The sequence below is a fragment of the Ranitomeya variabilis genome, chromosome 2 (genome assembly GCF_051348905.1).
Source record: "Ranitomeya variabilis isolate aRanVar5 chromosome 2, aRanVar5.hap1, whole genome shotgun sequence".
In the NCBI taxonomy this organism is placed as follows: Eukaryota; Metazoa; Chordata; class Amphibia; order Anura; family Dendrobatidae; genus Ranitomeya; species Ranitomeya variabilis.
The window spans coordinates 189,307,888-189,335,178 of record NC_135233.1 but is presented as its reverse complement, the minus strand read 5'-3'; the positions used below and the strand labels follow the sequence as shown (position 1 = coordinate 189,335,178).

At 49.7% G+C, this 27,291-nt stretch overlaps 1 protein-coding gene across 1 annotated transcript in view; it reads left to right on the top strand.

Annotated features, from left to right (window-relative positions):
• Positions 1 to 25,758, top strand: part of LOC143809219 (uncharacterized) — a 66,548-nt gene extending 40,790 nt beyond the window's left edge. Inside the window, exons 2-3 of the mRNA XM_077292340.1 lie at positions 23,368 to 23,496; positions 24,445 to 25,758. Coding sequence (XP_077148455.1) covers positions 23,368 to 23,496; positions 24,445 to 25,028 — 713 coding nt within the window. The 3' untranslated portion in view covers positions 25,029 to 25,758. The remainder of the gene's footprint in view (positions 1 to 23,367; positions 23,497 to 24,444) is intronic.
• Positions 25,759 to 27,291: the final 1,533 nt, after the last annotated feature.

The following is a 27,291-nucleotide window of genomic DNA, read 5'->3' as shown; positions in this document are numbered from 1 at the left end:
CTCTTTACACATACCGTCCCTGGCTTAGAAAGTGAAACATTTAACAGGCCATGCCCATTACAAGTATATTCTGACATGGAGTGCACTGATGCACAGCCACAGCCAGAGTACTATGCTGCTCCTTTGACTCAGACCACCACATTGCCCTCTCAGGGTACAGATCCACAATCAGACCCTGATGAGACTATGTTGCCCCGCCACGAACGCTATACCACCGACCGACACAGTGACACAGACGAAGTTGCACACGAGCTCAAAGAGGAGGTAATAGATGACCCAGTTATTGACCCCGATTGGCAGCCATTGGGGGAACAGGGTGCAGGCGGCAGTAGTTCAGAAGCGGAGGTGGAGGAGGGGCCGCAGCAGGCATCAACATCGCAACAGGTTCCATCTGCCGGGCCCGTATCTGGCCCAAAACGCGTGTCAAAGCCAAAACCTGTTGGAGCACAGCGTTGCCATCCGGTTAAAGCTCAGTCTGCAATCCCTGAAAAGGGATCCGAGTCTAGGAAGAGTGCAGTCTGGCATTTTTTTAAACAACATCCAACTGATCAGCGCAAAGTCATCTGTCAAAAATGTTCAACTAGCTTAAGCAGAGGTCAGAATCTGAAAAGTCTAAATACTAGTTGCATGCATAGACACTTAACCACCATGCATTTTCAAGCCTGGACTAACTACCAAACGTCCCTCAAGGTTGTAGCACCCTCGGCCAATGAAGCTAGTCAGCAACGCAACATCCCTTCCGTCACTGTAAGGCCACCATTTTCCGCACCACCGGCAGTATCTGTGCAGGTTTCTTTGCCAGCCAAAAGCAGTCAGGGTCAGGGAATCACCAGTTTTGTAGGAGGAAATATTGCATCTAGGGCACCGGCGGAAACAATACCGTCTCCAACCGTCTCTCAGTCTGCCATGTACACCGGCACACCCGAAAGTTCCACGATCTCCAGCTCTCCAGTCCAGCTCACCCTACATGAGACTCTGGTTAGAAAAAGAAAGTACTTATCCTCGCATCCGCGTACACAGTGTTTTAACGCCCACATAGCTAGACTAATCTCGTTAGAGATGATGCCCTACCGGTTAGTTGAAAGCGAAGCTTTCAAAGCCCTGATGGAGTACGCTGAACCATGATACGAGCTACCCAGTCGACACTTTTTTTCCAGAAAAGCCATCCCAGCCCTGCACCAGCATGTTAAACAGCGCATCGTCCATGCACTCAGGCAATCTGTGAGTACAAAGGTGCACCTGACTACAGATGCATGGACCAGTAGGCATGGCCAGGGACGTTATGTGTCCATCACGGCACACTGGGTGAATGTGGTGGATGCAGGGTCCACAGGCGACATCAATTTAGGGACAGTTGTGCCTAGCCCACGGTCTAGGAAACAGTTGGCTGTAGGCGTTCGCACCCCCTCCTCCTCCTCCTCCTCGTCCTCCTGCAGAAGCTACAGCTCTTCCACAGAACGCAGTCTGCCAACCACTCCATCGGCAGATGACACTGTTGCACACCAGTTGTCCCATTATGGGCCAGCTACTGCCAAGCGTCAGCAGGCTGTATTGGCTATGAAGTGCTTGGGCGACAACAGACACACCGCGGAAGTTCTGTCCGAGTTCTTGCAACAAGAAACGCAGTCGTGGCTGGGCACAGTAGATCTTGAGGCAGGCAAGGTAGTGAGTGATAACGGAAGGAATTTCATGGCTGCCATCTCCCTTTCCCAACTGAAACACATTCCTTGCCTGGCTCACACCTTAAACCTGGTGGTGCAGTGCTTATTGAAAACTTATCCTGGGTTCTCCGACCTGCTCCTCAAAGTGCGTGCACTTTGCTCACATATCCGACGTTCGCCTGTACACGCCAGCCGTATGCAGACCTATCAGCGGTCTTTGAACCTTCCCCAGCATCGCCTAATCATAGACGTTGCAACAAGGTGGAACTCAACACTGCACATGCTTCAGAGACTGTGCGAACAGAGGCGTGCTGTTATTTATTTGTGGGAGGATACACGGGCAGGCAGTAGGATGGCAGACATGGAGTTGTCAGGTGTGCAGTGGTCTAAGATACAAGACATGTGTCAAGTCCTTCAGTGTTTTGAGGAATGCACACGGCTGGTTAGTGCAGACAACGCCGTAATAAGCATGAGCATCCCCCTAATGCGTCTGCTGATGCAAAGTTTGACGCACATAAAGGAGCAGGCGTCTGCACCAGAGGAAGAGGAAAGCCTTGATGACAGTCAGCCATTGTCTGGTCAGGGCAGTGTACAGGACGAGGTAGCGGGCGAAGAGGAGGTGGAGGACGAGGAGGATGATGGGGATGAGTATATTTTTAATGCCGAACCTTTCCCGGGGGCACAGGAAATTGGTTGCGTGTCACGGCCGGGTTCTGGTTTTTTGAGGGACACAAGTGACGTAGATTTGCCTGCAACTGCCCCTCAACCAATCACAACCGGAGATTTGACAACTGGAACTTTGGCCCACATGGCGGATTATGCCTTACGTATCCTAAAAAGGGACACACGCATTACGAAAATGATGAACGATGACGATTACTGGTTGGCCTGCCTCCTTGATCCACGCTATAAAGGCAAATTGCAAAATATTATGCCACATGAGAACTTGGAACTAATATTAGCAACCAAACAATCAACTCTTGTTGACCGTTTGCTTCAGGCATTCCCAGCACACAGCGCACGTGATCGTTCTCACACGAGCTCCAGGGGGCAGCAGACTAGGAGTGTTAGGGGTGCACACATCAGAAGTGGCGTTGGACAGAGGGGTTTTCTGACCAGGTTGTGGAGTGATTTTGCTATGACCGCAGACAGGACAGGTACTGCTGCATCAATTGAAAGTGACAGGAGACAACATTTGTCCAGTATGGTTACTAACTATTTTTCATCCCTTATCGATGTTCTCCCTCAACCGTCATTCCCATTTGATTACTGGGCCTCCAAATTAGACACCTGGCCAGAATTGGCAGAATATGCATTGCAGGAGCTTGCTTGCCCGGCAGCAAGTGTCCTATCAGAAAGAGTATTCAGTGCTGCAGGTTCAATATTAACCGAAAAAAGGACTCGTCTGGCTACCCAAAATGTTGACGATCTAACATTCATTAAAATGAACCACAACTGGATTTCGAAATCTTTTGCCCCACCTTGCCCGGCCGACACCTAGCTTTCCTATGAAAGGCTCTTGCCTGTGAATTACTTTTCTAATGTCTAATTTGCTGCAGCTGATTGTACAGCATACGACATGTTTACACCTCCCTAAATGGCCAAACTCCCCACACGGGGCCGTGGTATCGCGACTTGGCGCAAGCACCCGTGAGACTGCTGTTTGTCTGAAGAGGTGGGTGTGCTCGCTTTTGGTTGACGGCATTGCTACTGGGTCCCTCATAGTACAATGTAGTGTCTCTGGCGGTGGTGGTGCGCACCCAACGTCAGACACACCGTTGTAACATGAGGGGCCCTGGGGCGGTCCCGCCGGCCTCTAGAGAGTTCCCCCCTACCCCAGCTCAAAATGTGCTCTACCACATGCAAAATTATGTCGCACAGCTCCACCAATCTTTAGTCTATTCGCTGACATCATTCAATGTCTGGCACTGACAATACAAATTTGTAGACATCTATGATGCAACTTAAAGTAGTCTGTGTCTGTGTCCTATATTGGCACCATTAAATAGTTACTGCCAAATTACTATGTCAGAAACTCAGCAGATGAGCCCACCCCTGTACCTAAGTATGCCACCTTTTTTTTTGTTTTGGTTGTTTTGCGAGACATTAACATCTATTTATATTTTGGGAGTACTGGGACAGACACTCCTTGCACTACTCCTCCACTCACCACCAAGCTGCCCGTGTATCCATGTAACCGCTGTAAAACTGCCATGAGCCTATTGTTTGTTATTTTAGGCCTTTGATAGCCTGTCTGCGGTCCCTACTTTAAATACTCCTCCACTCACCACCAAGCTGCCTGCCCGTGTATCCATGTAACCGCTGTAAAACTGCCATGAGCCTATTGTTTGTTATTTTAGGCCTTTGAAGCCTGTCTGCGGTCCCTCCTTCCACTAGTCCTCCACTGACCAGACCACTGCTGCCCGTGTACCCCTGGAACCAATTATAAAGTGCCTACAGCCAGCCCATTTTTTTATGTTAGGCCTTTGAAGCCTGTCTGCGGTCCCTCCTTCCACTAGTCCTCCACTGGCCAGACCACTGCTGCCCGTGTACCCCTGGAACCAATTATAAAGTGCCTACAGCCAGCCCATTTTTTTATGTTAGGCCTTTGAAGCCTGTCTGCGGTCCCTCCTTCCACTAGTCCTCCACTGACCAGACCACTGCTGCCCGTGTACCCCTGGAACCAATTATAAAGTGCCTACAGCCAGCCCATTTTTTTATGTTAGGCCTTTGAAGCCTGTCTGCGGTCCCTCCTTCCACTAGTCCTCCACTGGCCAGACCACTGCTGCCCGTGTACCCCTGGAACCAATTATAAAGTGCCTACAGCCAGCCCATTTTTTTATGTTAGGCCTTTGAAGCCTGTCTGCGGTCCCTCCTTCCACTAGTCCTCCACTGACCAGACCACTGCTGCCCGTGTACCCCTGGAACCAATTATAAAGTGCCTACAGCCAGCCCATTTTTTTATGTTAGGCCTTTGAAGCCTGTCTGCGGTCCCTCCTTCCACTAGTCCTCCACTGGCCAGACCACTGCTGCCCGTGTACCCCTGGAACCAATTATAAAGTGCCTACAGCCAGCCCATTTTTTTATGTTAGGCCTTTGAAGCCTGTCTGCGGTCCCTCCTTCCACTAGTCCTCCACTGGCCAGACCACTGCTGCCCGTGTACCCCTGGAACCAATTATAAAGTGCCTACAGCCAGCCCATTTTTTTATGTTAGGCCTTTGAAGCCTGTCTGCGGTCCCTCCTTCCACTAGTCCTCCACTGACCAGACCACTGCTGCCCGTGTACCCCTGGAACCAATTATAAAGTGCCTACAGCCAGCCCATTTTTTTATGTTAGGCCTTTGAAGCCTGTCTGCGGTCCCTCCTTCCACTAGTCCTCCACTGGCCAGACCACTGCTGCCCGTGTACCCCTGGAACCAATTATAAAGTGCCTACAGCCAGCCCATTTTTTTATGTTAGGCCTTTGAAGCCTGTCTGCGGTCCCTCCTTCCACTAGTCCTCCACTGACCAGACCACTGCTGCCCGTGTACCCCTGGAACCAATTATAAAGTGCCTACAGCCAGCCCATTTTTTTATGTTAGGCCTTTGAAGCCTGTTGTCTGCGGTCCCTCCTTCCACTAGTCCTCCACTGGCCAGACCACTGCTGCCCGTGTACCCCTGGAACCAATTATAAAGTGCCTACAGCCAGCCCATTTTTTTATGTTAGGCCTTTGAAGCCTGTCTGCGGTCCCTCCTTCCACTAGTCCTCCACTGACCAGACCACTGCTGCCCGTGTACCCCTGGAACCAATTATAAAGTGCCTACAGCCAGCCCATTTTTTTATGTTAGGCCTTTGAAGCCTGTCTGCGGTCCCTCCTTCCACTAGTCCTCCACTGGCCAGACCACTGCTGCCCGTGTACCCCTGGAACCAATTATAAAGTGCCTACAGCCAGCCCATTTTTTTATGTTAGGCCTTTGAAGCCTGTCTGCGGTCCCTCCTTCCACTAGTCCTCCACTGGCCAGACCACTGCTGCCCGTGTACCCCTGGAACCAATTATAAAGTGCCTACAGCCAGCCCATTTTTTTATGTTAGGCCTTTGAAGCCTGTCTGCGGTCCCTCCTTCCACTAGTCCTCCACTGACCAGACCACTGCTGCCCGTGTACCCCTGGAACCAATTATAAAGTGCCTACAGCCAGCCCATTTTTTTATGTTAGGCCTTTGAAGCCTGTCTGCGGTCCCTCCTTCCACTAGTCCTCCACTGGCCAGACCACTGCTGCCCGTGTACCCCTGGAACCAATTATAAAGTGCCTACAGCCAGCCCATTTTTTTATGTTAGGCCTTTGAAGCCTGTCTGCGGTCCCTCCTTCCACTAGTCCTCCACTGACCAGACCACTGCTGCCCATGTACCCCTGGAACCAATTACAAAGTGCCTACAGCCAGCCCATTTTTTTATGTTAGGCCTTTGAAGCCTGTCTGCGGTCCCTCCTTCCACTAGTCCTCCACTGGCCAGACCACTGCTGCCCGTGTACCCCTGGAACCAATTATAAAGTGCCTACAGCCAGCCCATTTTTTTATGTTAGGCCTTTGAAGCCTGTCTGCGGTCCCTCCTTCCACTAGTCCTCCACTGACCAGACCACTGCTGCCCGTGTACCCCTGGAACCAATTATAAAGTGCCTACAGCCAGCCCATTTTTTTATGTTAGGCCTTTGAAGCCTGTCTGCGGTCCCTCCTTCCACTAGTCCTCCACTGGCCAGACCACTGCTGCCCGTGTACCCCTGGAACCAATTATAAAGTGCCTACAGCCAGCCCATTTTTTTATGTTAGGCCTTTGAAGCCTGTCTGCGGTCCCTCCTTCCACTAGTCCTCCACTGGCCAGACCACTGCTGCCCGTGTACCCCTGGAACCAATTATAAAGTGCCTACAGCCAGCCCATTTTTTTATGTTAGGCCTTTGAAGCCTGTCTGCGGTCCCTCCTTCCACTAGTCCTCCACTGGCCAGACCACTGCTGCCCGTGTACCCCTGGAACCAATTATAAAGTGCCTACAGCCAGCCCATTTTTTTATGTTAGGCCTTTGAAGCCTGTCTGCGGTCCCTCCTTCCACTAGTCCTCCACTGACCAGACCACTGCTGCCCGTGTACCCCTGGAACCAATTATAAAGTGCCTACAGCCAGCCCATTTTTTTATGTTAGGCCTTTGAAGCCTGTCTGCGGTCCCTCCTTCCACTAGTCCTCCACTGGCCAGACCACTGCTGCCCGTGTACCCCTGGAACCAATTATAAAGTGCCTACAGCCAGCCCATTTTTTTATGTTAGGCCTTTGAAGCCTGTCTGCGGTCCCTCCTTCCACTAGTCCTCCACTGACCAGACCACTGCTGCCCGTGTACCCCTGGAACCAATTATAAAGTGCCTACAGCCAGCCCATTTTTTTATGTTAGGCCTTTGAAGCCTGTCTGCGGTCCCTCCTTCCACTAGTCCTCCACTGGCCAGACCACTGCTGCCCGTGTACCCCTGGAACCAATTATAAAGTGCCTACAGCCAGCCCATTTTTTTATGTTAGGCCTTTGAAGCCTGTCTGCGGTCCCTCCTTCCACTAGTCCTCCACTGGCCAGACCACTGCTGCCCGTGTACCCCTGGAACCAATTATAAAGTGCCTACAGCCAGCCCATTTTTTTATGTTAGGCCTTTGAAGCCTGTCTGCGGTCCCTCCTTCCACTAGTCCTCCACTGGCCAGACCACTGCTGCCCGTGTACCCCTGGAACCAATTATAAAGTGCCTACAGCCAGCCCATTTTTTTATGTTAGGCCTTTGAAGCCTGTCTGCGGTCCCTCCTTCCACTAGTCCTCCACTGACCAGACCACTGCTGCCCGTGTACCCCTGGAACCAATTATAAAGTGCCTACAGCCAGCCCATTTTTTTATGTTAGGCCTTTGAAGCCTGTCTGCGGTCCCTCCTTCCACTAGTCCTCCACTGGCCAGACCACTGCTGCCCGTGTACCCCTGGAACCAATTATAAAGTGCCTACAGCCAGCCCATTTTTTTATGTTAGGCCTTTGAAGCCTGTCTGCGGTCCCTCCTTCCACTAGTCCTCCACTGGCCAGACCACTGCTGCCCGTGTACCCCTGGAACCAATTATAAAGTGCCTACAGCCAGCCCATTTTTTTATGTTAGGCCTTTGAAGCCTGTCTGCGGTCCCTCCTTCCACTAGTCCTCCACTGACCAGACCACTGCTGCCCGTGTACCCCTGGAACCAATTATAAAGTGCCTACAGCCAGCCCATTTTTTTATGTTAGGCCTTTGAAGCCTGTCTGCGGTCCCTCCTTCCACTAGTCCTCCACTGGCCAGACCACTGCTGCCCGTGTACCCCTGGAACCAATTATAAAGTGCCTACAGCCAGCCCATTTTTTTATGCTAGGCCTTTGAAGCCTGTCTGCGGTCCCTCCTTCCACTAGTCCTCCACTGGCCAGACCACTGCTGCCCGTGTACCCCTGGAACCAATTATAAAGTGCCTACAGCCAGCCCATTTTTTTATGTTAGGCCTTTGAAGCCTGTCTGCGGTCCCTCCTTTCACTAGTCCTCCACTGACCAGACCACTGCTGCCCGTGTACCCCTGGAACCAATTATAAAGTGCCTACAGCCAGCCCATTTTTTTATGTTAGGCCTTTGAAGCCTGTCTGCGGTCCCTCCTTCCACTAGTCCTCCACTGACCAGACCACTGCTGCCCGTGTACCCCTGGAACCAATTATAAAGTGCCTACAGCCAGCCCATTTTTTTATGTTAGGCCTTTGAAGCCTGTCTGCGGTCCCTCCTTCCACTAGTCCTCCACTGACCAGACCACTGCTGCCCGTGTACCCCTGGAACCAATTATAAAGTGCCTACAGCCAGCCCATTTTTTTATGTTAGGCCTTTGAAGCCTGTCTGCGGTCCCTCCTTCCACTAGTCCTCCACTGGCCAGACCACTGCTGCCCGTGTACCCCTGGAACCAATTATAAAGTGCCTACAGCCAGCCCATTTTTTTATGTTAGGCCTTTGAAGCCTGTCTGCGGTCCCTCCTTCCACTAGTCCTCCACTGACCAGACCACTGCTGCCCGTGTACCCCTGGAACCAATTATAAAGTGCCTACAGCCAGCCCATTTTTTTATGTTAGGCCTTTGAAGCCTGTCTGCGGTCCCTCCTTCCACTAGTCCTCCACTGGCCAGACCACTGCTGCCCGTGTACCCCTGGAACCAATTATAAAGTGCCTACAGCCAGCCCATTTTTTTATGTTAGGCCTTTGAAGCCTGTCTGCGGTCCCTCCTTCCACTAGTCCTCCACTGACCAGACCACTGCTGCCCATGTACCCCTGGAACCAATTACAAAGTGCCTACAGCCAGCCCATTTTTTTATGTTAGGCCTTTGAAGCCTGTCTGCGGTCCCTCCTTCCACTAGTCCTCCACTGGCCAGACCACTGCTGCCCGTGTACCCCTGGAACCAATTATAAAGTGCCTACAGCCAGCCCATTTTTTTATGTTAGGCCTTTGAAGCCTGTCTGCGGTCCCTCCTTCCACTAGTCCTCCACTGACCAGACCACTGCTGCCCGTGTACCCCTGGAACCAATTATAAAGTGCCTACAGCCAGCCCATTTTTTTATGTTAGGCCTTTGAAGCCTGTCTGCGGTCCCTCCTTCCACTAGTCCTCCACTGGCCAGACCACTGCTGCCCGTGTACCCCTGGAACCAATTATAAAGTGCCTACAGCCAGCCCATTTTTTTATGTTAGGCCTTTGAAGCCTGTCTGCGGTCCCTCCTTCCACTAGTCCTCCACTGGCCAGACCACTGCTGCCCGTGTACCCCTGGAACCAATTATAAAGTGCCTACAGCCAGCCCATTTTTTTATGTTAGGCCTTTGAAGCCTGTCTGCGGTCCCTCCTTCCACTAGTCCTCCACTGGCCAGACCACTGCTGCCCGTGTACCCCTGGAACCAATTATAAAGTGCCTACAGCCAGCCCATTTTTTTATGTTAGGCCTTTGAAGCCTGTCTGCGGTCCCTCCTTCCACTAGTCCTCCACTGACCAGACCACTGCTGCCCGTGTACCCCTGGAACCAATTATAAAGTGCCTACAGCCAGCCCATTTTTTTATGTTAGGCCTTTGAAGCCTGTCTGCGGTCCCTCCTTCCACTAGTCCTCCACTGGCCAGACCACTGCTGCCCGTGTACCCCTGGAACCAATTATAAAGTGCCTACAGCCAGCCCATTTTTTTATGTTAGGCCTTTGAAGCCTGTCTGCGGTCCCTCCTTCCACTAGTCCTCCACTGACCAGACCACTGCTGCCCGTGTACCCCTGGAACCAATTATAAAGTGCCTACAGCCAGCCCATTTTTTTATGTTAGGCCTTTGAAGCCTGTCTGCGGTCCCTCCTTCCACTAGTCCTCCACTGGCCAGACCACTGCTGCCCGTGTACCCCTGGAACCAATTATAAAGTGCCTACAGCCAGCCCATTTTTTTATGTTAGGCCTTTGAAGCCTGTCTGCGGTCCCTCCTTCCACTAGTCCTCCACTGGCCAGACCACTGCTGCCCGTGTACCCCTGGAACCAATTATAAAGTGCCTACAGCCAGCCCATTTTTTTATGTTAGGCCTTTGAAGCCTGTCTGCGGTCCCTCCTTCCACTAGTCCTCCACTGGCCAGACCACTGCTGCCCGTGTACCCCTGGAACCAATTATAAAGTGCCTACAGCCAGCCCATTTTTTTATGTTAGGCCTTTGAAGCCTGTCTGCGGTCCCTCCTTCCACTAGTCCTCCACTGACCAGACCACTGCTGCCCGTGTACCCCTGGAACCAATTATAAAGTGCCTACAGCCAGCCCATTTTTTTATGTTAGGCCTTTGAAGCCTGTCTGCGGTCCCTCCTTCCACTAGTCCTCCACTGGCCAGACCACTGCTGCCCGTGTACCCCTGGAACCAATTATAAAGTGCCTACAGCCAGCCCATTTTTTTATGTTAGGCCTTTGAAGCCTGTCTGCGGTCCCTCCTTCCACTAGTCCTCCACTGGCCAGACCACTGCTGCCCGTGTACCCCTGGAACCAATTATAAAGTGCCTACAGCCAGCCCATTTTTTTATGTTAGGCCTTTGAAGCCTGTCTGCGGTCCCTCCTTCCACTAGTCCTCCACTGACCAGACCACTGCTGCCCGTGTACCCCTGGAACCAATTATAAAGTGCCTACAGCCAGCCCATTTTTTTATGTTAGGCCTTTGAAGCCTGTCTGCGGTCCCTCCTTCCACTAGTCCTCCACTGGCCAGACCACTGCTGCCCGTGTACCCCTGGAACCAATTATAAAGTGCCTACAGCCAGCCCATTTTTTTATGCTAGGCCTTTGAAGCCTGTCTGCGGTCCCTCCTTCCACTAGTCCTCCACTGGCCAGACCACTGCTGCCCGTGTACCCCTGGAACCAATTATAAAGTGCCTACAGCCAGCCCATTTTTTTATGTTAGGCCTTTGAAGCCTGTCTGCGGTCCCTCCTTTCACTAGTCCTCCACTGACCAGACCACTGCTGCCCGTGTACCCCTGGAACCAATTATAAAGTGCCTACAGCCAGCCCATTTTTTTATGTTAGGCCTTTGAAGCCTGTCTGCGGTCCCTCCTTCCACTAGTCCTCCACTGACCAGACCACTGCTGCCCGTGTACCCCTGGAACCAATTATAAAGTGCCTACAGCCAGCCCATTTTTTTATGTTAGGCCTTTGAAGCCTGTCTGCGGTCCCTCCTTCCACTAGTCCTCCACTGACCAGACCACTGCTGCCCGTGTACCCCTGGAACCAATTATAAAGTGCCTACAGCCAGCCCATTTTTTTATGTTAGGCCTTTGAAGCCTGTCTGCGGTCCCTCCTTCCACTAGTCCTCCACTGGCCAGACCACTGCTGCCCGTGTACCCCTGGAACCAATTATAAAGTGCCTACAGCCAGCCCATTTTTTTATGTTAGGCCTTTGAAGCCTGTCTGCGGTCCCTCCTTCCACTAGTCCTCCACTGACCAGACCACTGCTGCCCGTGTACCCCTGGAACCAATTATAAAGTGCCTACAGCCAGCCCATTTTTTTATGTTAGGCCTTTGAAGCCTGTCTGCGGTCCCTCCTTCCACTAGTCCTCCACTGGCCAGACCACTGCTGCCCGTGTACCCCTGGAACCAATTATAAAGTGCCTACAGCCAGCCCATTTTTTTATGTTAGGCCTTTGAAGCCTGTCTGCGGTCCCTCCTTCCACTAGTCCTCCACTGGCCAGACCACTGCTGCCCGTGTACCCCTGGAACCAATTATAAAGTGCCTACAGCCAGCCCATTTTCTTATGTTAGGCCTTTGAAGCCTGTCTGCGGTCCCTACTTTAAATACTCCTCCACTCACCACCAAGCTGCCTGCCCGTGTATCCATGTAACCGCTGTAAAACTGCCATGAGCCTATTGTTTGTTATGTTAGGCCTTTGATAGCCTGTCTGCGGTCCCTACTTTAAATACTCCTCCACTCACCACCAAGCTGCCTGCCCGTCTATCCATGTAACCGCTGTAAAACTGCCATGAGCCTATTGTTTGTTATGTTAGGCCTTTGATAGCCTGTCTGCGGTCCTTACTTTAAATACTCCTCCACTCACCACCTAGCTGCCTGTGTATCCATGTAACCGCTGTAAAACTGCAATGAGCCTATTGTTTGTTATTTTAGGCCTTTGATAGCCTGTCTGCGGCCCCTACTTGCAATACTCCTCCACTGACCACAATGCTGCCTGGAGTGCCTGCCTGTGTATCCATGTAACCGATGTAAAACTGCCATGACTGCCTACTGTTTGTTATTTTAGGCCTTTGATAGCCTGTCTGCGGCCCCTACTTGCAATACTCCTCCACTGACCACAATGCTGCCTGGAGTGCCTGCCTGTGTATCCATGTAACCGATGTAAAACTGCCATGACTGCCTACTGTTTGTTATTTTAGGCCTTTGATAGCCTGTCTGCGGCCCCTACTTGCAATACTCCTCCACTGACCACAATGCTGCCTGGAGTGCCTGCCTGTGTATCCATGTAACCGATGTAAAACTGCCATGACTGCCTACTGTTTGTTATTTTAGGCCTTTGATAGCCTGTCTGCGGCCCCTACTTGCAATACTCCTCCACTGACCACAATGCTGCCTGGAGTGCCTGCCTGTGTATCCATGTAACCGATGTAAAACTGCCATGAGTGCCTACTGTTTGGTATTTTAGGCCTTTGATAGCCTGTCTGCAGCCCCTACTTGCAATACTCCTCCACTGACCACACCAATGCTGCCCGTGTACCCCTGGAACCTATTTAAAAGTTCATAGAGCCTAGTTATATATTTTATTTACTATTAATAAGGCCATGATGGACTACGCTGTACCACGCTACAAGCTAACCAGTCGACACTTCTTTTGCGAGAAAAGCCATCCCAACCCTCCACCAGCATGTAGAAGACCGCATTGTCCATGCACTCTGGCAATCTGTGAGTACAAAGGTGCACCTGACAACAGACGCATGGACCTGTAGGCATGGCCACGGAAGATTACGTGTCCATTACGGCGCAATGGGTTAATGTGTTGGATGCATGGTCCACAGGGGACAGCCTACTAAGTCTGTCTGCAGTCCCTAATTCAAATTTTCCTCCACTGTCTAAATCGGAGCTTCCACCTTCTGGCTTTCGGCCTATAGTATCAGAAATTAAACTGCATTTGGCCTTCAACTTTGGTTAGGGCCTACTAACGGCTTCTGCCCCTCCCTGGTGTTGCCCTCAACTAAATAAAGCTGAGCTTCAACCTTCTGCTCCAAATTACCATTTTAAAAAATGCAATAGGCTTTTCCGGCCTACTAAAGGTGTCTGTCTGTGTGCCCCTGCCTGGTGTTGTCCTCAACTGAATAAAGCTGAGCTTCAACCTTCCGGCTCTCATTAAGTGGTTTTTAAAAAACAAAATGGTGGTTAGGGCCTACTAACGGCTTCTGCCCCTCCCTGGTGTTGCCCTCAACTAAATAAAGCTGAGCTTCAACCTTCTGCTCCAAATTACCATTTTAAAAAATGCAATAGGCTTTTCCGGCCTACTAAAGGTGTCTGTCTGTGTGCCCCTGCCTGGTGTTGTCCTCAACTGAATAAAGCTGAGCTTCAACCTTCTGCTCCAAATTACCATTTTAAAAAATGCAATAGGCTTTTCCGGCCTACTAAAGGTGTCTGTCTGTGTGCCCCTGCCTGGTGTTGTCCTCAACTAAATAAAGCTGAGCTTCAACCTTCTGCTCCAAATTACCATTTTAAAAAATGCAATAGGCTTTTCCGGCCTACTAAAGGTGTCTGTCTGTGTGCCCCTGCCTGGTGTTGTCCTCAACTAAATAAAGCTGAGCTTCAACCTTCTGCTCCAAATTACCATTTTAAAAAATGCAATAGGCTTTTCCGGCCTACTAAAGGTGTCTGTCTGTGTGCCCCTGCCTGGTGTTGTCCTCAACTAAATAAAGCTGAGCTTCAACCTTCTGCTCCAAATTACCATTTTAAAAAATGCAATAGGCTTTTCCGGCCTACTAAAGGTGTCTGTCTGTGTGCCCCTGCCTGGTGTTGTCCTCAACTAAATAAAGCTGAGCTTCAACCTTCTGCTCCAAATTACCATTTTAAAAAATGCAATAGGCTTTTCCGGCCTACTAAAGGTGTCTGTCTGTGTGCCCCTGCCTGGTGTTGTCCTCAACTGAATAAAGCTGAGCTTCAACCTTCCGGCTCTCATTAAGTGGTTTTTAAAAAACAAAATGGTGGTTAGGGCCTACTAACGGCTTCTGCCCCTCCCTGGTGTTGCCCTCAACTAAATAAAGCTGAGCTTCAACCTTCTGCTCCAAATTACCATTTTAAAAAATGCAATAGGCTTTTCCGGCCTACTAAAGGTGTCTGTCTGTGTGCCCCTGCCTGGTGTTGTCCTCAACTGAATAAAGCTGAGCTTCAACCTTCTGCTCCAAATTACCATTTTAAAAAATGCAATAGGCTTTTCCGGCCTACTAAAGGTGTCTGTCTGTGTGCCCCTGCCTGGTGTTGTCCTCAACTGAATAAAGCTGAGCTTCAACCTTCCGGCTCTCATTAAGTGGTTTTTAAAAAACAAAATGGTGGTTAGGGCCTACTAACGGCTTCTGCCCCTCCCTGGTGTTGCCCTCAACTAAATAAAGCTGAGCTTCAACCTTCTGCTCCAAATTACCATTTTAAAAAATGCAATAGGCTTTTCCGGCCTACTAAAGGTGTCTGTCTGTGTGCCCCTGCCTGGTGTTGTCCTCAACTAAATAAAGCTGAGCTTCAACCTTCTGCTCCAAATTACCATTTTAAAAAATGCAATAGGCTTTTCCGGCCTACTAAAGGTGTCTGTCTGTGTGCCCCTGCCTGGTGTTGTCCTCAACTGAATAAAGCTGAGCTTCAACCTTCTGCTCCAAATTACCATTTTAAAAAATGCAATAGGCTTTTCCGGCCTACTAAAGGTGTCTGTCTGTGTGCCCCTGCCTGGTGTTGTCCTCAACTGAATAAAGCTGAGCTTCAACCTTCCGGCTCTCATTAAGTGGTTTTTAAAAAACAAAATGGTGGTTAGGGCCTACTAACGGCTTCTGCCCCTCCCTGGTGTTGCCCTCAACTAAATAAAGCTGAGCTTCAACCTTCTGCTCCAAATTACCATTTTAAAAAATGCAATAGGCTTTTCCGGCCTACTAAAGGTGTCTGTCTGTGTGCCCCTGCCTGGTGTTGTCCTCAACTGAATAAAGCTGAGCTTCAACCTTCTGCTCCAAATTACCATTTTAAAAAATGCAATAGGCTTTTCCGGCCTACTAAAGGTGTCTGTCTGTGTGCCCCTGCCTGGTGTTGTCCTCAACTGAATAAAGCTGAGCTTCAACCTTCCGGCTCTCATTAAGTGGTTTTTAAAAAACAAAATGGTGGTTAGGGCCTACTAACGGCTTCTGCCCCTCCCTGGTGTTGCCCTCAACTAAATAAAGCTGAGCTTCAACCTTCTGCTCCAAATTACCATTTTAAAAAATGCAATAGGCTTTTCCGGCCTACTAAAGGTGTCTGTCTGTGTGCCCCTGCCTGGTGTTGTCCTCAACTAAATAAAGCTGAGCTTCAACCTTCTGCTCCAAATTACCATTTTAAAAAATGCAATAGGCTTTTCCGGCCTACTAAAGGTGTCTGTCTGTGTGCCCCTGCCTGGTGTTGTCCTCAACTGAATAAAGCTGAGCTTCAACCTTCTGCTCCAAATTACCATTTTAAAAAATGCAATAGGCTTTTCCGGCCTACTAAAGGTGTCTGTCTGTGTGCCCCTGCCTGGTGTTGTCCTCAACTGAATAAAGCTGAGCTTCAACCTTCCGGCTCTCATTAAGTGGTTTTTAAAAAACAAAATGGTGGTTAGGGCCTACTAACGGCTTCTGCCCCTCCCTGGTGTTGCCCTCAACTAAATAAAGCTGAGCTTCAACCTTCTGCTCCAAATTACCATTTTAAAAAATGCAATAGGCTTTTCCGGCCTACTAAAGGTGTCTGTCTGTGTGCCCCTGCCTGGTGTTGTCCTCAACTGAATAAAGCTGAGCTTCAACCTTCTGCTCCAAATTACCATTTTAAAAAATGCAATAGGCTTTTCCGGCCTACTAAAGGTGTCTGTCTGTGTGCCCCTGCCTGGTGTTGTCCTCAACTGAATAAAGCTGAGCTTCAACCTTCCGGCTCTCATTAAGTGGTTTTTAAAAAACAAAATGGTGGTTAGGGCCTACTAACGGCTTCTGCCCCTCCCTGGTGTTGCCCTCAACTAAATAAAGCTGAGCTTCAACCTTCTGCTCCAAATTACCATTTTAAAAAATGCAATAGGCTTTTCCGGCCTACTAAAGGTGTCTGTCTGTGTGCCCCTGCCTGGTGTTGTCCTCAACTGAATAAAGCTGAGCTTCAACCTTCTGCTCCAAATTACCATTTTAAAAAATGCAATAGGCTTTTCCGGCCTACTAAAGGTGTCTGTCTGTGTGCCCCTGCCTGGTGTTGTCCTCAACTGAATAAAACTGAGCTTCAACCTTCCGGCTCTCATTAAGTGGTTTTTAAAAAACAAAATGGTGGTTAGGGCCTACTAACGGCTTCTGCCCCTCCCTGGTGTTGCCCTCAACTAAATAAAGCTGAGCTTCAACCTTCTGCTCCAAATTACCATTTTAAAAAATGCAATAGGCTTTTCCGGCCTACTAAAGGTGTCTGTCTGTGTGCCCCTGCCTGGTGTTGTCCTCAACTAAATAAAGCTGAGCTTCAACCTTCTGCTCCAAATTACCATTTTAAAAAATGCAATAGGCTTTTCCGGCCTACTAAAGGTGTCTGTCTGTGTGCCCCTGCCTGGTGTTGTCCTCAACTGAATAAAGCTGAGCTTCAACCTTCTGCTCCAAATTACCATTTTAAAAAATGCAATAGGCTTTTCCGGCCTACTAAAGGTGTCTGTCTGTGTGCCCCTGCCTGGTGTTGTCCTCAACTGAATAAAGCTGAGCTTCAACCTTCCGGCTCTCATTAAGTGGTTTTTAAAAAACAAAATGGTGGTTAGGGCCTACTAACGGCTTCTGCCCCTCCCTGGTGTTGCCCTCAACTAAATAAAGCTGAGCTTCAACCTTCTGCTCCAAATTACCATTTTAAAAAATGCAATAGGCTTTTCCGGCCTACTAAAGGTGTCTGTCTGTGTGCCCCTGCCTGGTGTTGTCCTCAACTGAATAAAGCTGAGCTTCAACCTTCTGCTCCAAATTACCATTTTAAAAAATGCAATAGGCTTTTCCGGCCTACTAAAGGTGTCTGTCTGTGTGCCCCTGCCTGGTGTTGTCCTCAACTGAATAAAGCTGAGCTTCAACCTTCCGGCTCTCATTAAGTGGTTTTTAAAAAACAAAATGGTGGTTAGGGCCTACTAACGGCTTCTGCCCCTCCCTGGTGTTGCCCTCAACTAAATAAAGCTGAGCTTCAACCTTCTGCTCCAAATTACCATTTTAAAAAATGCAATAGGCTTTTCCGGCCTACTAAAGGTGTCTGTCTGTGTGCCCCTGCCTGGTGTTGTCCTCAACTAAATAAAGCTGAGCTTCAACCTTCTGCTCCAAATTACCATTTTAAAAAATGCAATAGGCTTTTCCGGCCTACTAAAGGTGTCTGTCTGTGTGCCCCTGCCTGGTGTTGTCCTCAACTAAATAAAGCTGAGCTTCAACCTTCTGCTCCAAATTACCATTTTAAAAAATGCAATAGGCTTTTCCGGCCTACTAAAGGTGTCTGTCTGTGTGCCCCTGCCTGGTGTTGTCCTCAACTGAATAAAGCTGAGCTTCAACCTTCCGGCTCTCATTAAGTGGTTTTTAAAAAACAAAATGGTGGTTAGGGCCTACTAACGGCTTCTGCCCCTCCCTGGTGTTGCCCTCAACTAAATAAAGCTGAGCTTCAACCTTCTGCTCCAAATTACCATTTTAAAAAATGCAATAGGCTTTTCCGGCCTACTAAAGGTGTCTGTCTGTGTGCCCCTGCCTGGTGTTGTCCTCAACTGAATAAAGCTGAGCTTCAACCTTCTGCTCCAAATTACCATTTTAAAAAATGCAATAGGCTTTTCCGGCCTACTAAAGGTGTCTGTCTGTGTGCCCCTGCCTGGTGTTGTCCTCAACTAAATAAAGCTGAGCTTCAACCTTCTGCTCCAAATTACCATTTTAAAAAATGCAATAGGCTTTTCCGGCCTACTAAAGGTGTCTGTCTGTGTGCCCCTGCCTGGTGTTGTCCTCAACTAAATAAAGCTGAGCTTCAACCTTCTGCTCCAAATTACCATTTTAAAAAATGCAATAGGCTTTTCCGGCCTACTAAAGGTTTCTGCCCCTCCCTGGTGTTGTCCTCAACTGAACAAAGCTGAGCTTCCACATTCTGGCTTTCGCCCTATACTATCAGATATTAAACTGCATTTGGCCTACTAGTGTGGTTAGGCCCTTGAAACAGTATCTGCTGCTCTTGGGTTTGCTACTCCACTGAACAAAGCAATGCCGCCTGTTTAGTCCTGTTACCAATTTTGAACTGCATTTAGCCTACTTTATTCTTTGGCCCTATATCTGTTTCCTCCTCATCCTGCCCATTGCCCAGCCACTGCTAAATGAGTCTGCTGGTACATTGACCTAGACCACTACATTCCCCTTGTACTCTACACAGCCAGAATCTGACCCTGCTGAAAGTAAGGTTCCCCTTCCCGCATGTTATACCACCTTACACAGGGACAAAGAGGAAGGTGCAGATGAAAGTGCAGGTTCCTTCATCAGGTGGGGGGGCATACTCGTTGGCGACGTCACTGGCACAGGGCCCCTCAGAGTACGCAAAAGTGTCGCTGCTGGTGGGAGGCGCCCCCGCCATGCAAACACACCGCCGTACTTTGAGGGGCCCTGTGCCAGTGCCAATGCGAACGAGTGGGCCCCCCCCTGCTTGCTCAGGATCACAGCACTTGCAACGTTTAAATACTTACCTTTCCCTGCAACACCGCCGTGACGTAGTCCGCATTTCCTGGGCCCACGAAAAACTTGAGCCAGCCCTACTCCCCCCACAACTTTCCCCCAATTCCCTATGCCCAACTATTATTATACAGTTAATTAAGATTGGCAAGCTTCAGAAACAAGAATGGATGTTTTTGGCATTAAAATGGGCACTGTAGGTGTTTTCCTGGCCTCCACTCACTGCCGACTATGCTTCCCCATTGACTTGCATTGGGTTTCGTGTTTCGGTCGATCCCCGACTTTTAGCGATAATCGGCCGACTGCACTCGACTCGACTCTGGACAAAATCGGGTTTCCCAAAACCCTACTCGATCTTAAAAAAATGAAAGTCGCTCAACCCTAGTCTGCAGATATTATAACACCTGAAGAGGTCATGTTCCCTTACACTGAAGAGGATATGCCCTTGACATGGGTGTTTCACCAGGAGAACGACCCTAAACACAACAGAAAAATTAGCAAGATCTTGATTCCAGTCCAACAAAATTGAGGTCTATGGAGCGGCCGCCCCAATCCCCGTACCTTTGTCCAATAGGACATTTGTGGGGTGACATCAAAAATGCCGTTTCCGAGGCAAAGCAAACAAATGACAATTAGGGACACTGCGGCTTATGCCGCTGTCCCCTGACTGCTGCGCCTCCCCCTCTTTACTCTGGAACACGGTGATCTCCCTTTAAGTGAAGGCAAAAGGAATATGGGGTTAACTTCCCGAGCAGGGGGCGTGGCTTATTCCCTGCTCTTGGCGCCGGGAAGTACTGTGGCCACATCCGTCCCTGGACCCGGACCGTTTGGGGCTGCCGGACTATGGACCCGCTAGAGAGTGCGGTGAGGGACAGGATCGGCAGGGAAGGCAGTGCCTGGTTAGCAGCTTTGCTGGCCGGGAGCAGCTCCTTCCCTGCCGCAGTGCAGGCAGCGCCGCCGGAGGGTCGGCGCTCTGGCAGAGCTACCCGACCTCCGGCACGGCTGAGCCCGCCGGTAAATTCAAAAAGGAGCGCGCGCAGCGCTCGTGCGCGCGACTCTTCTGCGCTGGGCGCCAGGAAGTCTGGGGGAAGTGCTTTACAGCAGGTGGGGGAGACACAGGGGACGGCGTGGAGCGACATTAGTTTTATACCCCCTTCTGCCCTGGGGACACTGAGAGGGGGTTTAAGCCTGCAAACGCCAGCAAGGTCATCCGGAACTGAGCAGTTACTTAGAAACGACATGGGGGGTGTCCAGGGAACATCTGCTTCATCTCAGGATTCAGGCGCAGCTGGGAGGGAGGCTGAGGCTCAGCAGGGGGGCATTCCTCCTTTTTCAAGGAGCACAGGGGGAGCTATGACTAATATGGACAGGAGCAAGGACACGGCAGCTGTAGCGCAGCAGCACGTGGGAACACATCACATAATATTGGCACAAGGTCAGCATAGTACGTACTCCCAGGCTAGTTTGGGGGGGGAATCACAATTTCCACCTTACCCACTCATATTCAGTACACCGGGTTCACAAGTACCGGGCGGGCAAATTAATCCCACACAAGCGTCTGTAGGTGAACACCAGGACGCCTCAGCTTCGCATTCGCTGGGGGCAACCGGTGCTCCTGCCCCAATTCAGGGTGCTGGCACCCCGGCTCTGGATAATAGACAGAGTGCGGGTACCCGCTCCGCGCGCAGGTCATCATCCTCTTCATCATCATTCCCCAGAGAACATCGCAGAAGTGGACGTAGGAAGCGGGAGCGTCGCGTTAGCAGGCGGCGTTCTTATAGATCTAGATCCAGCCGGCATAGTAGACGATCTAGAGCCTCACGCTGGCGCTCGCCTTCTTCATCCGGTAGTTCATCAGGCAGATCACACAGGCAGGAATCTTCTCGCCGCAGGTCTTTACATCATATGGAGCGTCAAGATCCGGTAATTCCCATGGCACGGGAGACAAGCGGTTCGGATATCGTTACACCTATTGGTGAGTACCCCTTTATCGGGGCATGGGGTGGGGAAAGAGCCAACACCAACCCTTCAGATACTGTAGCCAATACTATTGCAGGAAGCAGGATTTATGTCAATCCAAAATTGCTGCAACCAGCCGGATTGCCCAGGCAGCCTCCTCCCCCCCGCCCGGATGTGTATAAAGATGGCCTATTCTGTGGAGTTCCTCCTTTAGGGGCCCATTTGGATAGCGCCATTAAGGAACAAATTTGGTCCAACGATTTCATTGACATATGGTCTCTGGTTTCCACGGATCAACACTCGGTGGACAGGGAGAGGCGGTTGGGTGATAAAACTTACGAACGCAAGCCAAAAGTTGCAAAAAACATTAATAACTGGTTGCAAGCTTTTGCGGTCATGGGCTGCGTTATGGGGGAAAGACATCCCGAAAGATGCTCCGAGCTATTTATATACTTAGATAGCATTTATAATTCTTATAAAGCCCACGGCGGATCGGCTTGGTGGAAATATGATGAAGATTTCCGCCGTCGATTGGCCGCCAATCCTCAATTGGGCTGGGGTATGAAAGCCACGGATTCATGGCTTCGCCTAATGATGGCTCAGAGAACAAACCAATCCTTTCACGGGCCCGCTGCCGGGTCTAACAACAACGCGGCAGCAGCAGCCACTCGCAGACCAGGTTCATGCTGGTCATTCAACGAGGGGCACTGTAAATTCTATGGGCTATGCAAATATAGACACGAGTGTTCCTTGTGCGGAGGCCCCCACTCAGTGGCTAAATGCACACGTCCGCCCCAGAAAGCCACCTCCGGAAAAAACCCCTCTACAGGCGAGGTTAACGACGCCGGTGAGCGTAAAAAGAATGGGGCCATGGCTGGACAAATACCCCAATGAGTCGGCCGCGGCACAGCTGCGTGTCGGTTTCTCCTTTGGTTTCTTCATTCCTTTTAATTGGTCACCAATACCTCAATCATCCCCTAACTTACAATCAGCAAGGGAATTACCCAACGTACTAGCAGAGAAGCTGGGGAAGGAAATCAGTTTAGGTCGTTTTCGCGGCCCTTTCAATTCCCCCCCTTTCCCTAACTTACGGGTTTCGCCCCTGGGTATAGTCCCCCAAAAAGAAGTAGGTAAATACCGATTAATTCATCATCTTTCATATCCCAAGGGGAGGTCTGTCAACGATGGTATACCCAGCGAGGAAATTGCCGTTACTTGTATTTCATTTGACAAAGCGGTTGACCTCGTTAGGAGTGCTGGACCGGGGGCCCTCATGGCCAAATCGGACATAGAGTCGGCTTTCCGCCTTCTTCCCGTACACCCGGATTGTCACCACTTACTCGGGGCAAAATTTGAGGACTTATACTATTACGACACATGTCTTCCCATGGGGTGTTCAATTTCCTGTTTTTATTTTGAGTTATTTAGCACTTTTTTAGAATGGGTTGCCCGCAAATTTACCCGGTTAACTGCCATCACACATTATCTTGATGATTTTTTGATAGTCGGTCCCGCGGGTTCAGATGTGTGTGCCACAGCCCTGGCCCAATTCGAAGATATCATGTCGCATTTTGGGGTCCCACTTTCCCCCGAGAAGACGGTAGGGCCGGTGTCAGTGATTACATTCCTTGGGATCGAAATTGACTCGATCGCCATGGAGTTTAGGTTACCAAAGGAGAAAATTGACAAGCTGTTGGATCTCATCAGAGGGTGTATATCAGTTGGTAAGGTAACATTAACTCAATTGCAATTTCTGCTTGGCTCCTTAAATTTCGCCTGTAGGGTCATGCCAACGGGCAGGATCTTCTCGCGCAGGCTGATGTTAGCCACGAGAGGGGTGAGTCAAAAACATCATAGAATCAGGATTACGTCACAGCTACGTTCTGATTTATACACATGGAAGCTGTTCCTCAGCAGTTACAATGGTAGGACTTGCTTTCAGGAGATTGAATGCTCTAACGTGGACTTGCATATGTGGTTTGTATCGTCTAGCCGCACTGGTTTCAGCATTCGCTTTGGTGACAAATTGTGCAATGCCAATTGGCCTGCTTTCTGGATTTCCAGGAAGTGGAACGAGGACCCAACATTGATCGACCTCCTCCCTGTGGCGGCTGCCATGGAGGTCTGGGGTTCACTATTGGCCAACAAGCGTATCCGCTTACAACTTGGAACCATCAGCGGGGCTCACGCCATCAATTATCTAGCATCTCCTTCATCGTTGGTTCTAGATCTGATTAGGTTCATAGTGTTGAAATGCTTAACGTTTAATGTTTGGTTAAAAGCGGATGTACGAACCGTTAGCAATGAAAATGTCTGTGGTTCATTAACTGAGTTTTACTCGCAGGATTTACGGGACCGACGTCTTCAGGAACCCTTGGAGGAGGTAGACTGCCCGCATTCGATCTGGGATGTCCTGGGGACCTGATGCCATTGATACAGTCATCGATAGCCCCATCGACTTGGAAAGCCTATGGTAAGGCGTGGGAGGAGTGGTGTTCTTTAGCAGACGGCAAATCGGTGGGGTCTTCGGAGGATGCTCGAATGCAGGTGACAATGGCATTTTTGTCAAAAATGCATGCCATGGGAGTATCTGGTTCAGTAGCGCGTAACCACGTGTCAGCTTTAGCATTTCATTTCAAGCTGCGGGGTTGGCCGGATTCTACGAAACACTTCCTAATCAGTCAACTACTGAAAGGATGGCAACGGACGGACAAACACGGCGACAACAGACGTCCAATATCCTTTGAATTGCTAGTTAGTATGGTCAAAGCTTCAGGATCCGTCTGCGACTCTAAATACGAGGCTGCTCTAATAGCGGCGGCTTTTGGCCTAGCATTCTTCGGGGCCATGCGGGTTAGTGAGATAGTTCCTACTGCTCTGTCTAAACCGGGTGGCCTTAAGCGGGAGGATATACTAATTTGCGATGATGGTTTAAGGGTTAGAATATGCAAATCCAAAACTGATCAGGACGGCAGGGGTACTTGGTTCCCAATATTTGCCATTCACAATGCCTTATGCCCATTGGCGTTAATGCAATTATATGCATTATATGCAATTTAGGAAGTACGGTTCCCAATTTTTTCGTTCATGAGAATGGGCTCCCCCTATTGTCGGGTCAATTCTTAGCTGTTATGAGACGAACGTTATCACTATTGGGTTTGCCCGCGACAGAATTTGGGACTCACTCATTCCGGATAGGTGCAGCAACAGAAGCATCTAGAGCGGGGTTATTTGAATCAGAGATTCAAAGGGTGGGCAGGTGGAAATCCCGCTGTTTTGCCAGATACATCAGGCCTGATTTAGTATTATAAAGCTCTGGTGGTTTCGGCACCATATCCGGGATCCAGTTTGATACTTTATTGGGGAACGTCCTGGGTTGTTGTGTTATTGGTTGTTGGCTGACTGTGCTTTTTATTCCTAGATGGTGGGCGTCCGAGCGTCTGGATAGTGGGCCATTCATATATTTACTGGGCTGCACGACGTGCCGAGGCGTGCCCAGGAGGGCGTTCTCTGGGATTACACGACGTCGACGTGATATGGCGTGGTTTGAGAGGCATGATGTGGTCCCAAGTCCTTCCGGAGATTGTTCACATTTCTCGGATGGCTTCATCCCCCACCATCGTGCTTATTCATGCCGGAGGAAATGACCTGGCTTCTTTCTCGTTGGTTGAGCTACTTACACTGATCAGATCGGACATGGACAAGTTCCCGATGTTCTTCCCGTTAATGCGTCTAGTGTGGTCCGAAATAATCCCAAGGCTGGTCTGGCGAGGTGCCAGAGAATTGAATGCTATGGAGAGATCCAGACGTACGCTTAATCAGAGGATATCACGATTCGTAAGATTCAAGAACGGGGTAGTTGTTCGTCACCATCGGCTGGAGGGGGACAACTCCGGTTTTCTTCTTCCAGATGGAGTCCATTTGAATGAGGCTGGTTTAGATATTTTCCTCAACGGCATTAGAGAAGGAGTGGTTCAGGCGATGCATTCCTTGGGGGGGTCGTAGCTCTTGTTATTCGCTCCTCCTTGGCGGAAGGGTGAAGTTTATTGGTGGTGAAGTTACCTGCCCGGGAGTCCGGTTGGCAGTTATCTCCCTACACCCATTGGTTGGCATACAGTGCCTGTTTTGAGCTGCGACCAAAAATTATTTACCCAAAGGAAAAGATGGAAATGATATGATTATATTTCCCAATAAAAGTTTTAAAGTTTATTACAGTTGTGGTGTGTTCACTTAACGGGAGCAAACGATCATGGGTCGTAGCAGTCTTAGGGACACTGCGGCTTATGCCGCTGTCCCCTGACTGCTGCGCCTCCCCCTCTTTACTCTGGAACACGGTGATCTCCCTTTAAGTGAAGGCAAAAGGAATATGGGGTTAACTTCCCGAGCAGGGGGCGTGGCTTATTCCCTGCTCTTGGCGCCGGGAAGTACTGCGGCCACATCCGTCCCTGGACCCGGACCGTTTCCCGCCCTCCCTCCCCTGTTTATTAAGATGTGCTTTCAGTTGCAGCTGCGGAAGGGTGAAGTTTATTGGTGGTGAAGTTACCTGCCCGGGAGTCCGGTTGGCAGTTATCTCCCTACACCCATTGGTTGGCATACAGTGCCTGTTTTGAGCTGCGACCAAAAATTATTTACCCAAAGGAAAAGATGGAAATGATATGATTATATTTCCCAATAAAAGTTTTAAAGTTTATTACAGTTGTGGTGTGTTCACTTAACGGGAGCAAACGATCATGGGTCGTAGCAGTCAACATTGTGGGATGTAGTCCGAGCATCCTGGGCTGGAATAACAGGTGACAGTTGGTTGTCTCTATGCAACATAGCTGTGAAACCGTTGTAAAAAACTGTAGGTAGCGACTAAATATTAGGTCAGTGATTCACAGGAATGAGAAATCCTCATAAAGAATAGTAAAGACAAATGCAGACACTGCTGTTTATTAGAACAACAATGTTCATTTTTCTGTTATTTTCCATAAAGTAGTTGAACATTATCTACATTTCTCTTCATGTTTTGAATTAGAAAACAGTGTGAAATGTTCCCAATGCTGGAAGTAAAATCTAGGAGACATTTTTAGTGATTAACTCATGTTTGTGAACACACTGCTATTATTTTGAACACTACTGTATGTGCAATAGGCAATTTAGAACAAAATTAGTCAAGTCTAAAGGTACCTTCACACTAAACGATTTTTCAACGATATCACTAGCGATCCGTGACGTTGCAGCATCCTGGCTAGCGATATCGTTGTGTTTGACAGGCAGCAGCGATCAGAATCCTGCTGTGCCATCGTTGGTCGGAGAAGAAAGTCCAGAACTTTATTTCGTCGCTGGATCTCCCGTAGACATCGCTGGATCGGTGTGTGTGACACCGATCCAGCGATGTCTTCACTGGTAACCAGGGTAAACATCGGGTTACTAAGCGCAGGGCCGCGCTTAGTAACCCGATGTTTACCCTGGTTACCAGCGTAAACGTAAAAAAAAAAAAAACAGTACATACTCACATTCCGGTGTCCATCAGGTCCGTTGCCGTCTGCTTCCCTCACTGACTGTGAGTGCCGGACGTAAAGTAAAAGCACAGCACAGCGGTGACGTCACCGCTGTGCTGTGCCTTACGGCTGGCACTGACGGGTTACTAAGCGCGGCCCTGCGCTTAGTAATCCGATGTTTACCCTGGTTACCCGGGGACTTCGGCATCGTTGGTCGCTGGAGAGCCGTCTGTGTGACAGCTCTCCAGCGACCACACAGCGACTAAACAGCGACGCTGCAGCGATCGGCATCGTTGTCTGTATCACTGCAGCGTCGCTTACTGTGAAGGTACCCTAACTCTCCTGAGTGTCATAGGTAGTGAATTGTTAATACGATATGCCACCACTGATCCTGAGTGAACATACAAATGAGCGTTTTGCCCCATTCACTGTTTTTCCTGAATGCAGCAGGTGGCCGAGCATCCCTCTGCAAGGAAATACTGAATCAGCACTGCAGACCCTGTAATCTAAGAATTGATGGGAATCCAGAGATCAGACCTGCACAGCTAGGCATCGTTGAAGACAGTTTCAACGATGCCGAAGTCGTTCCCCTGATCGTTGGTCGCTGGGGAGAGCGGTCTGTGTGACAGCTCCCCAGCGACCACACAGCGACTTACCAACGATCACGGCCAGGTCATATCGCTGGTCGTGATCGTTGGTAAATCGCTTAGTGAGACGGGGCCTTAAGGTCGAGAATGCAGAACCTGCGCCCCACTCAGACAGGGTGAGCAGTGGGGGTCACTGGA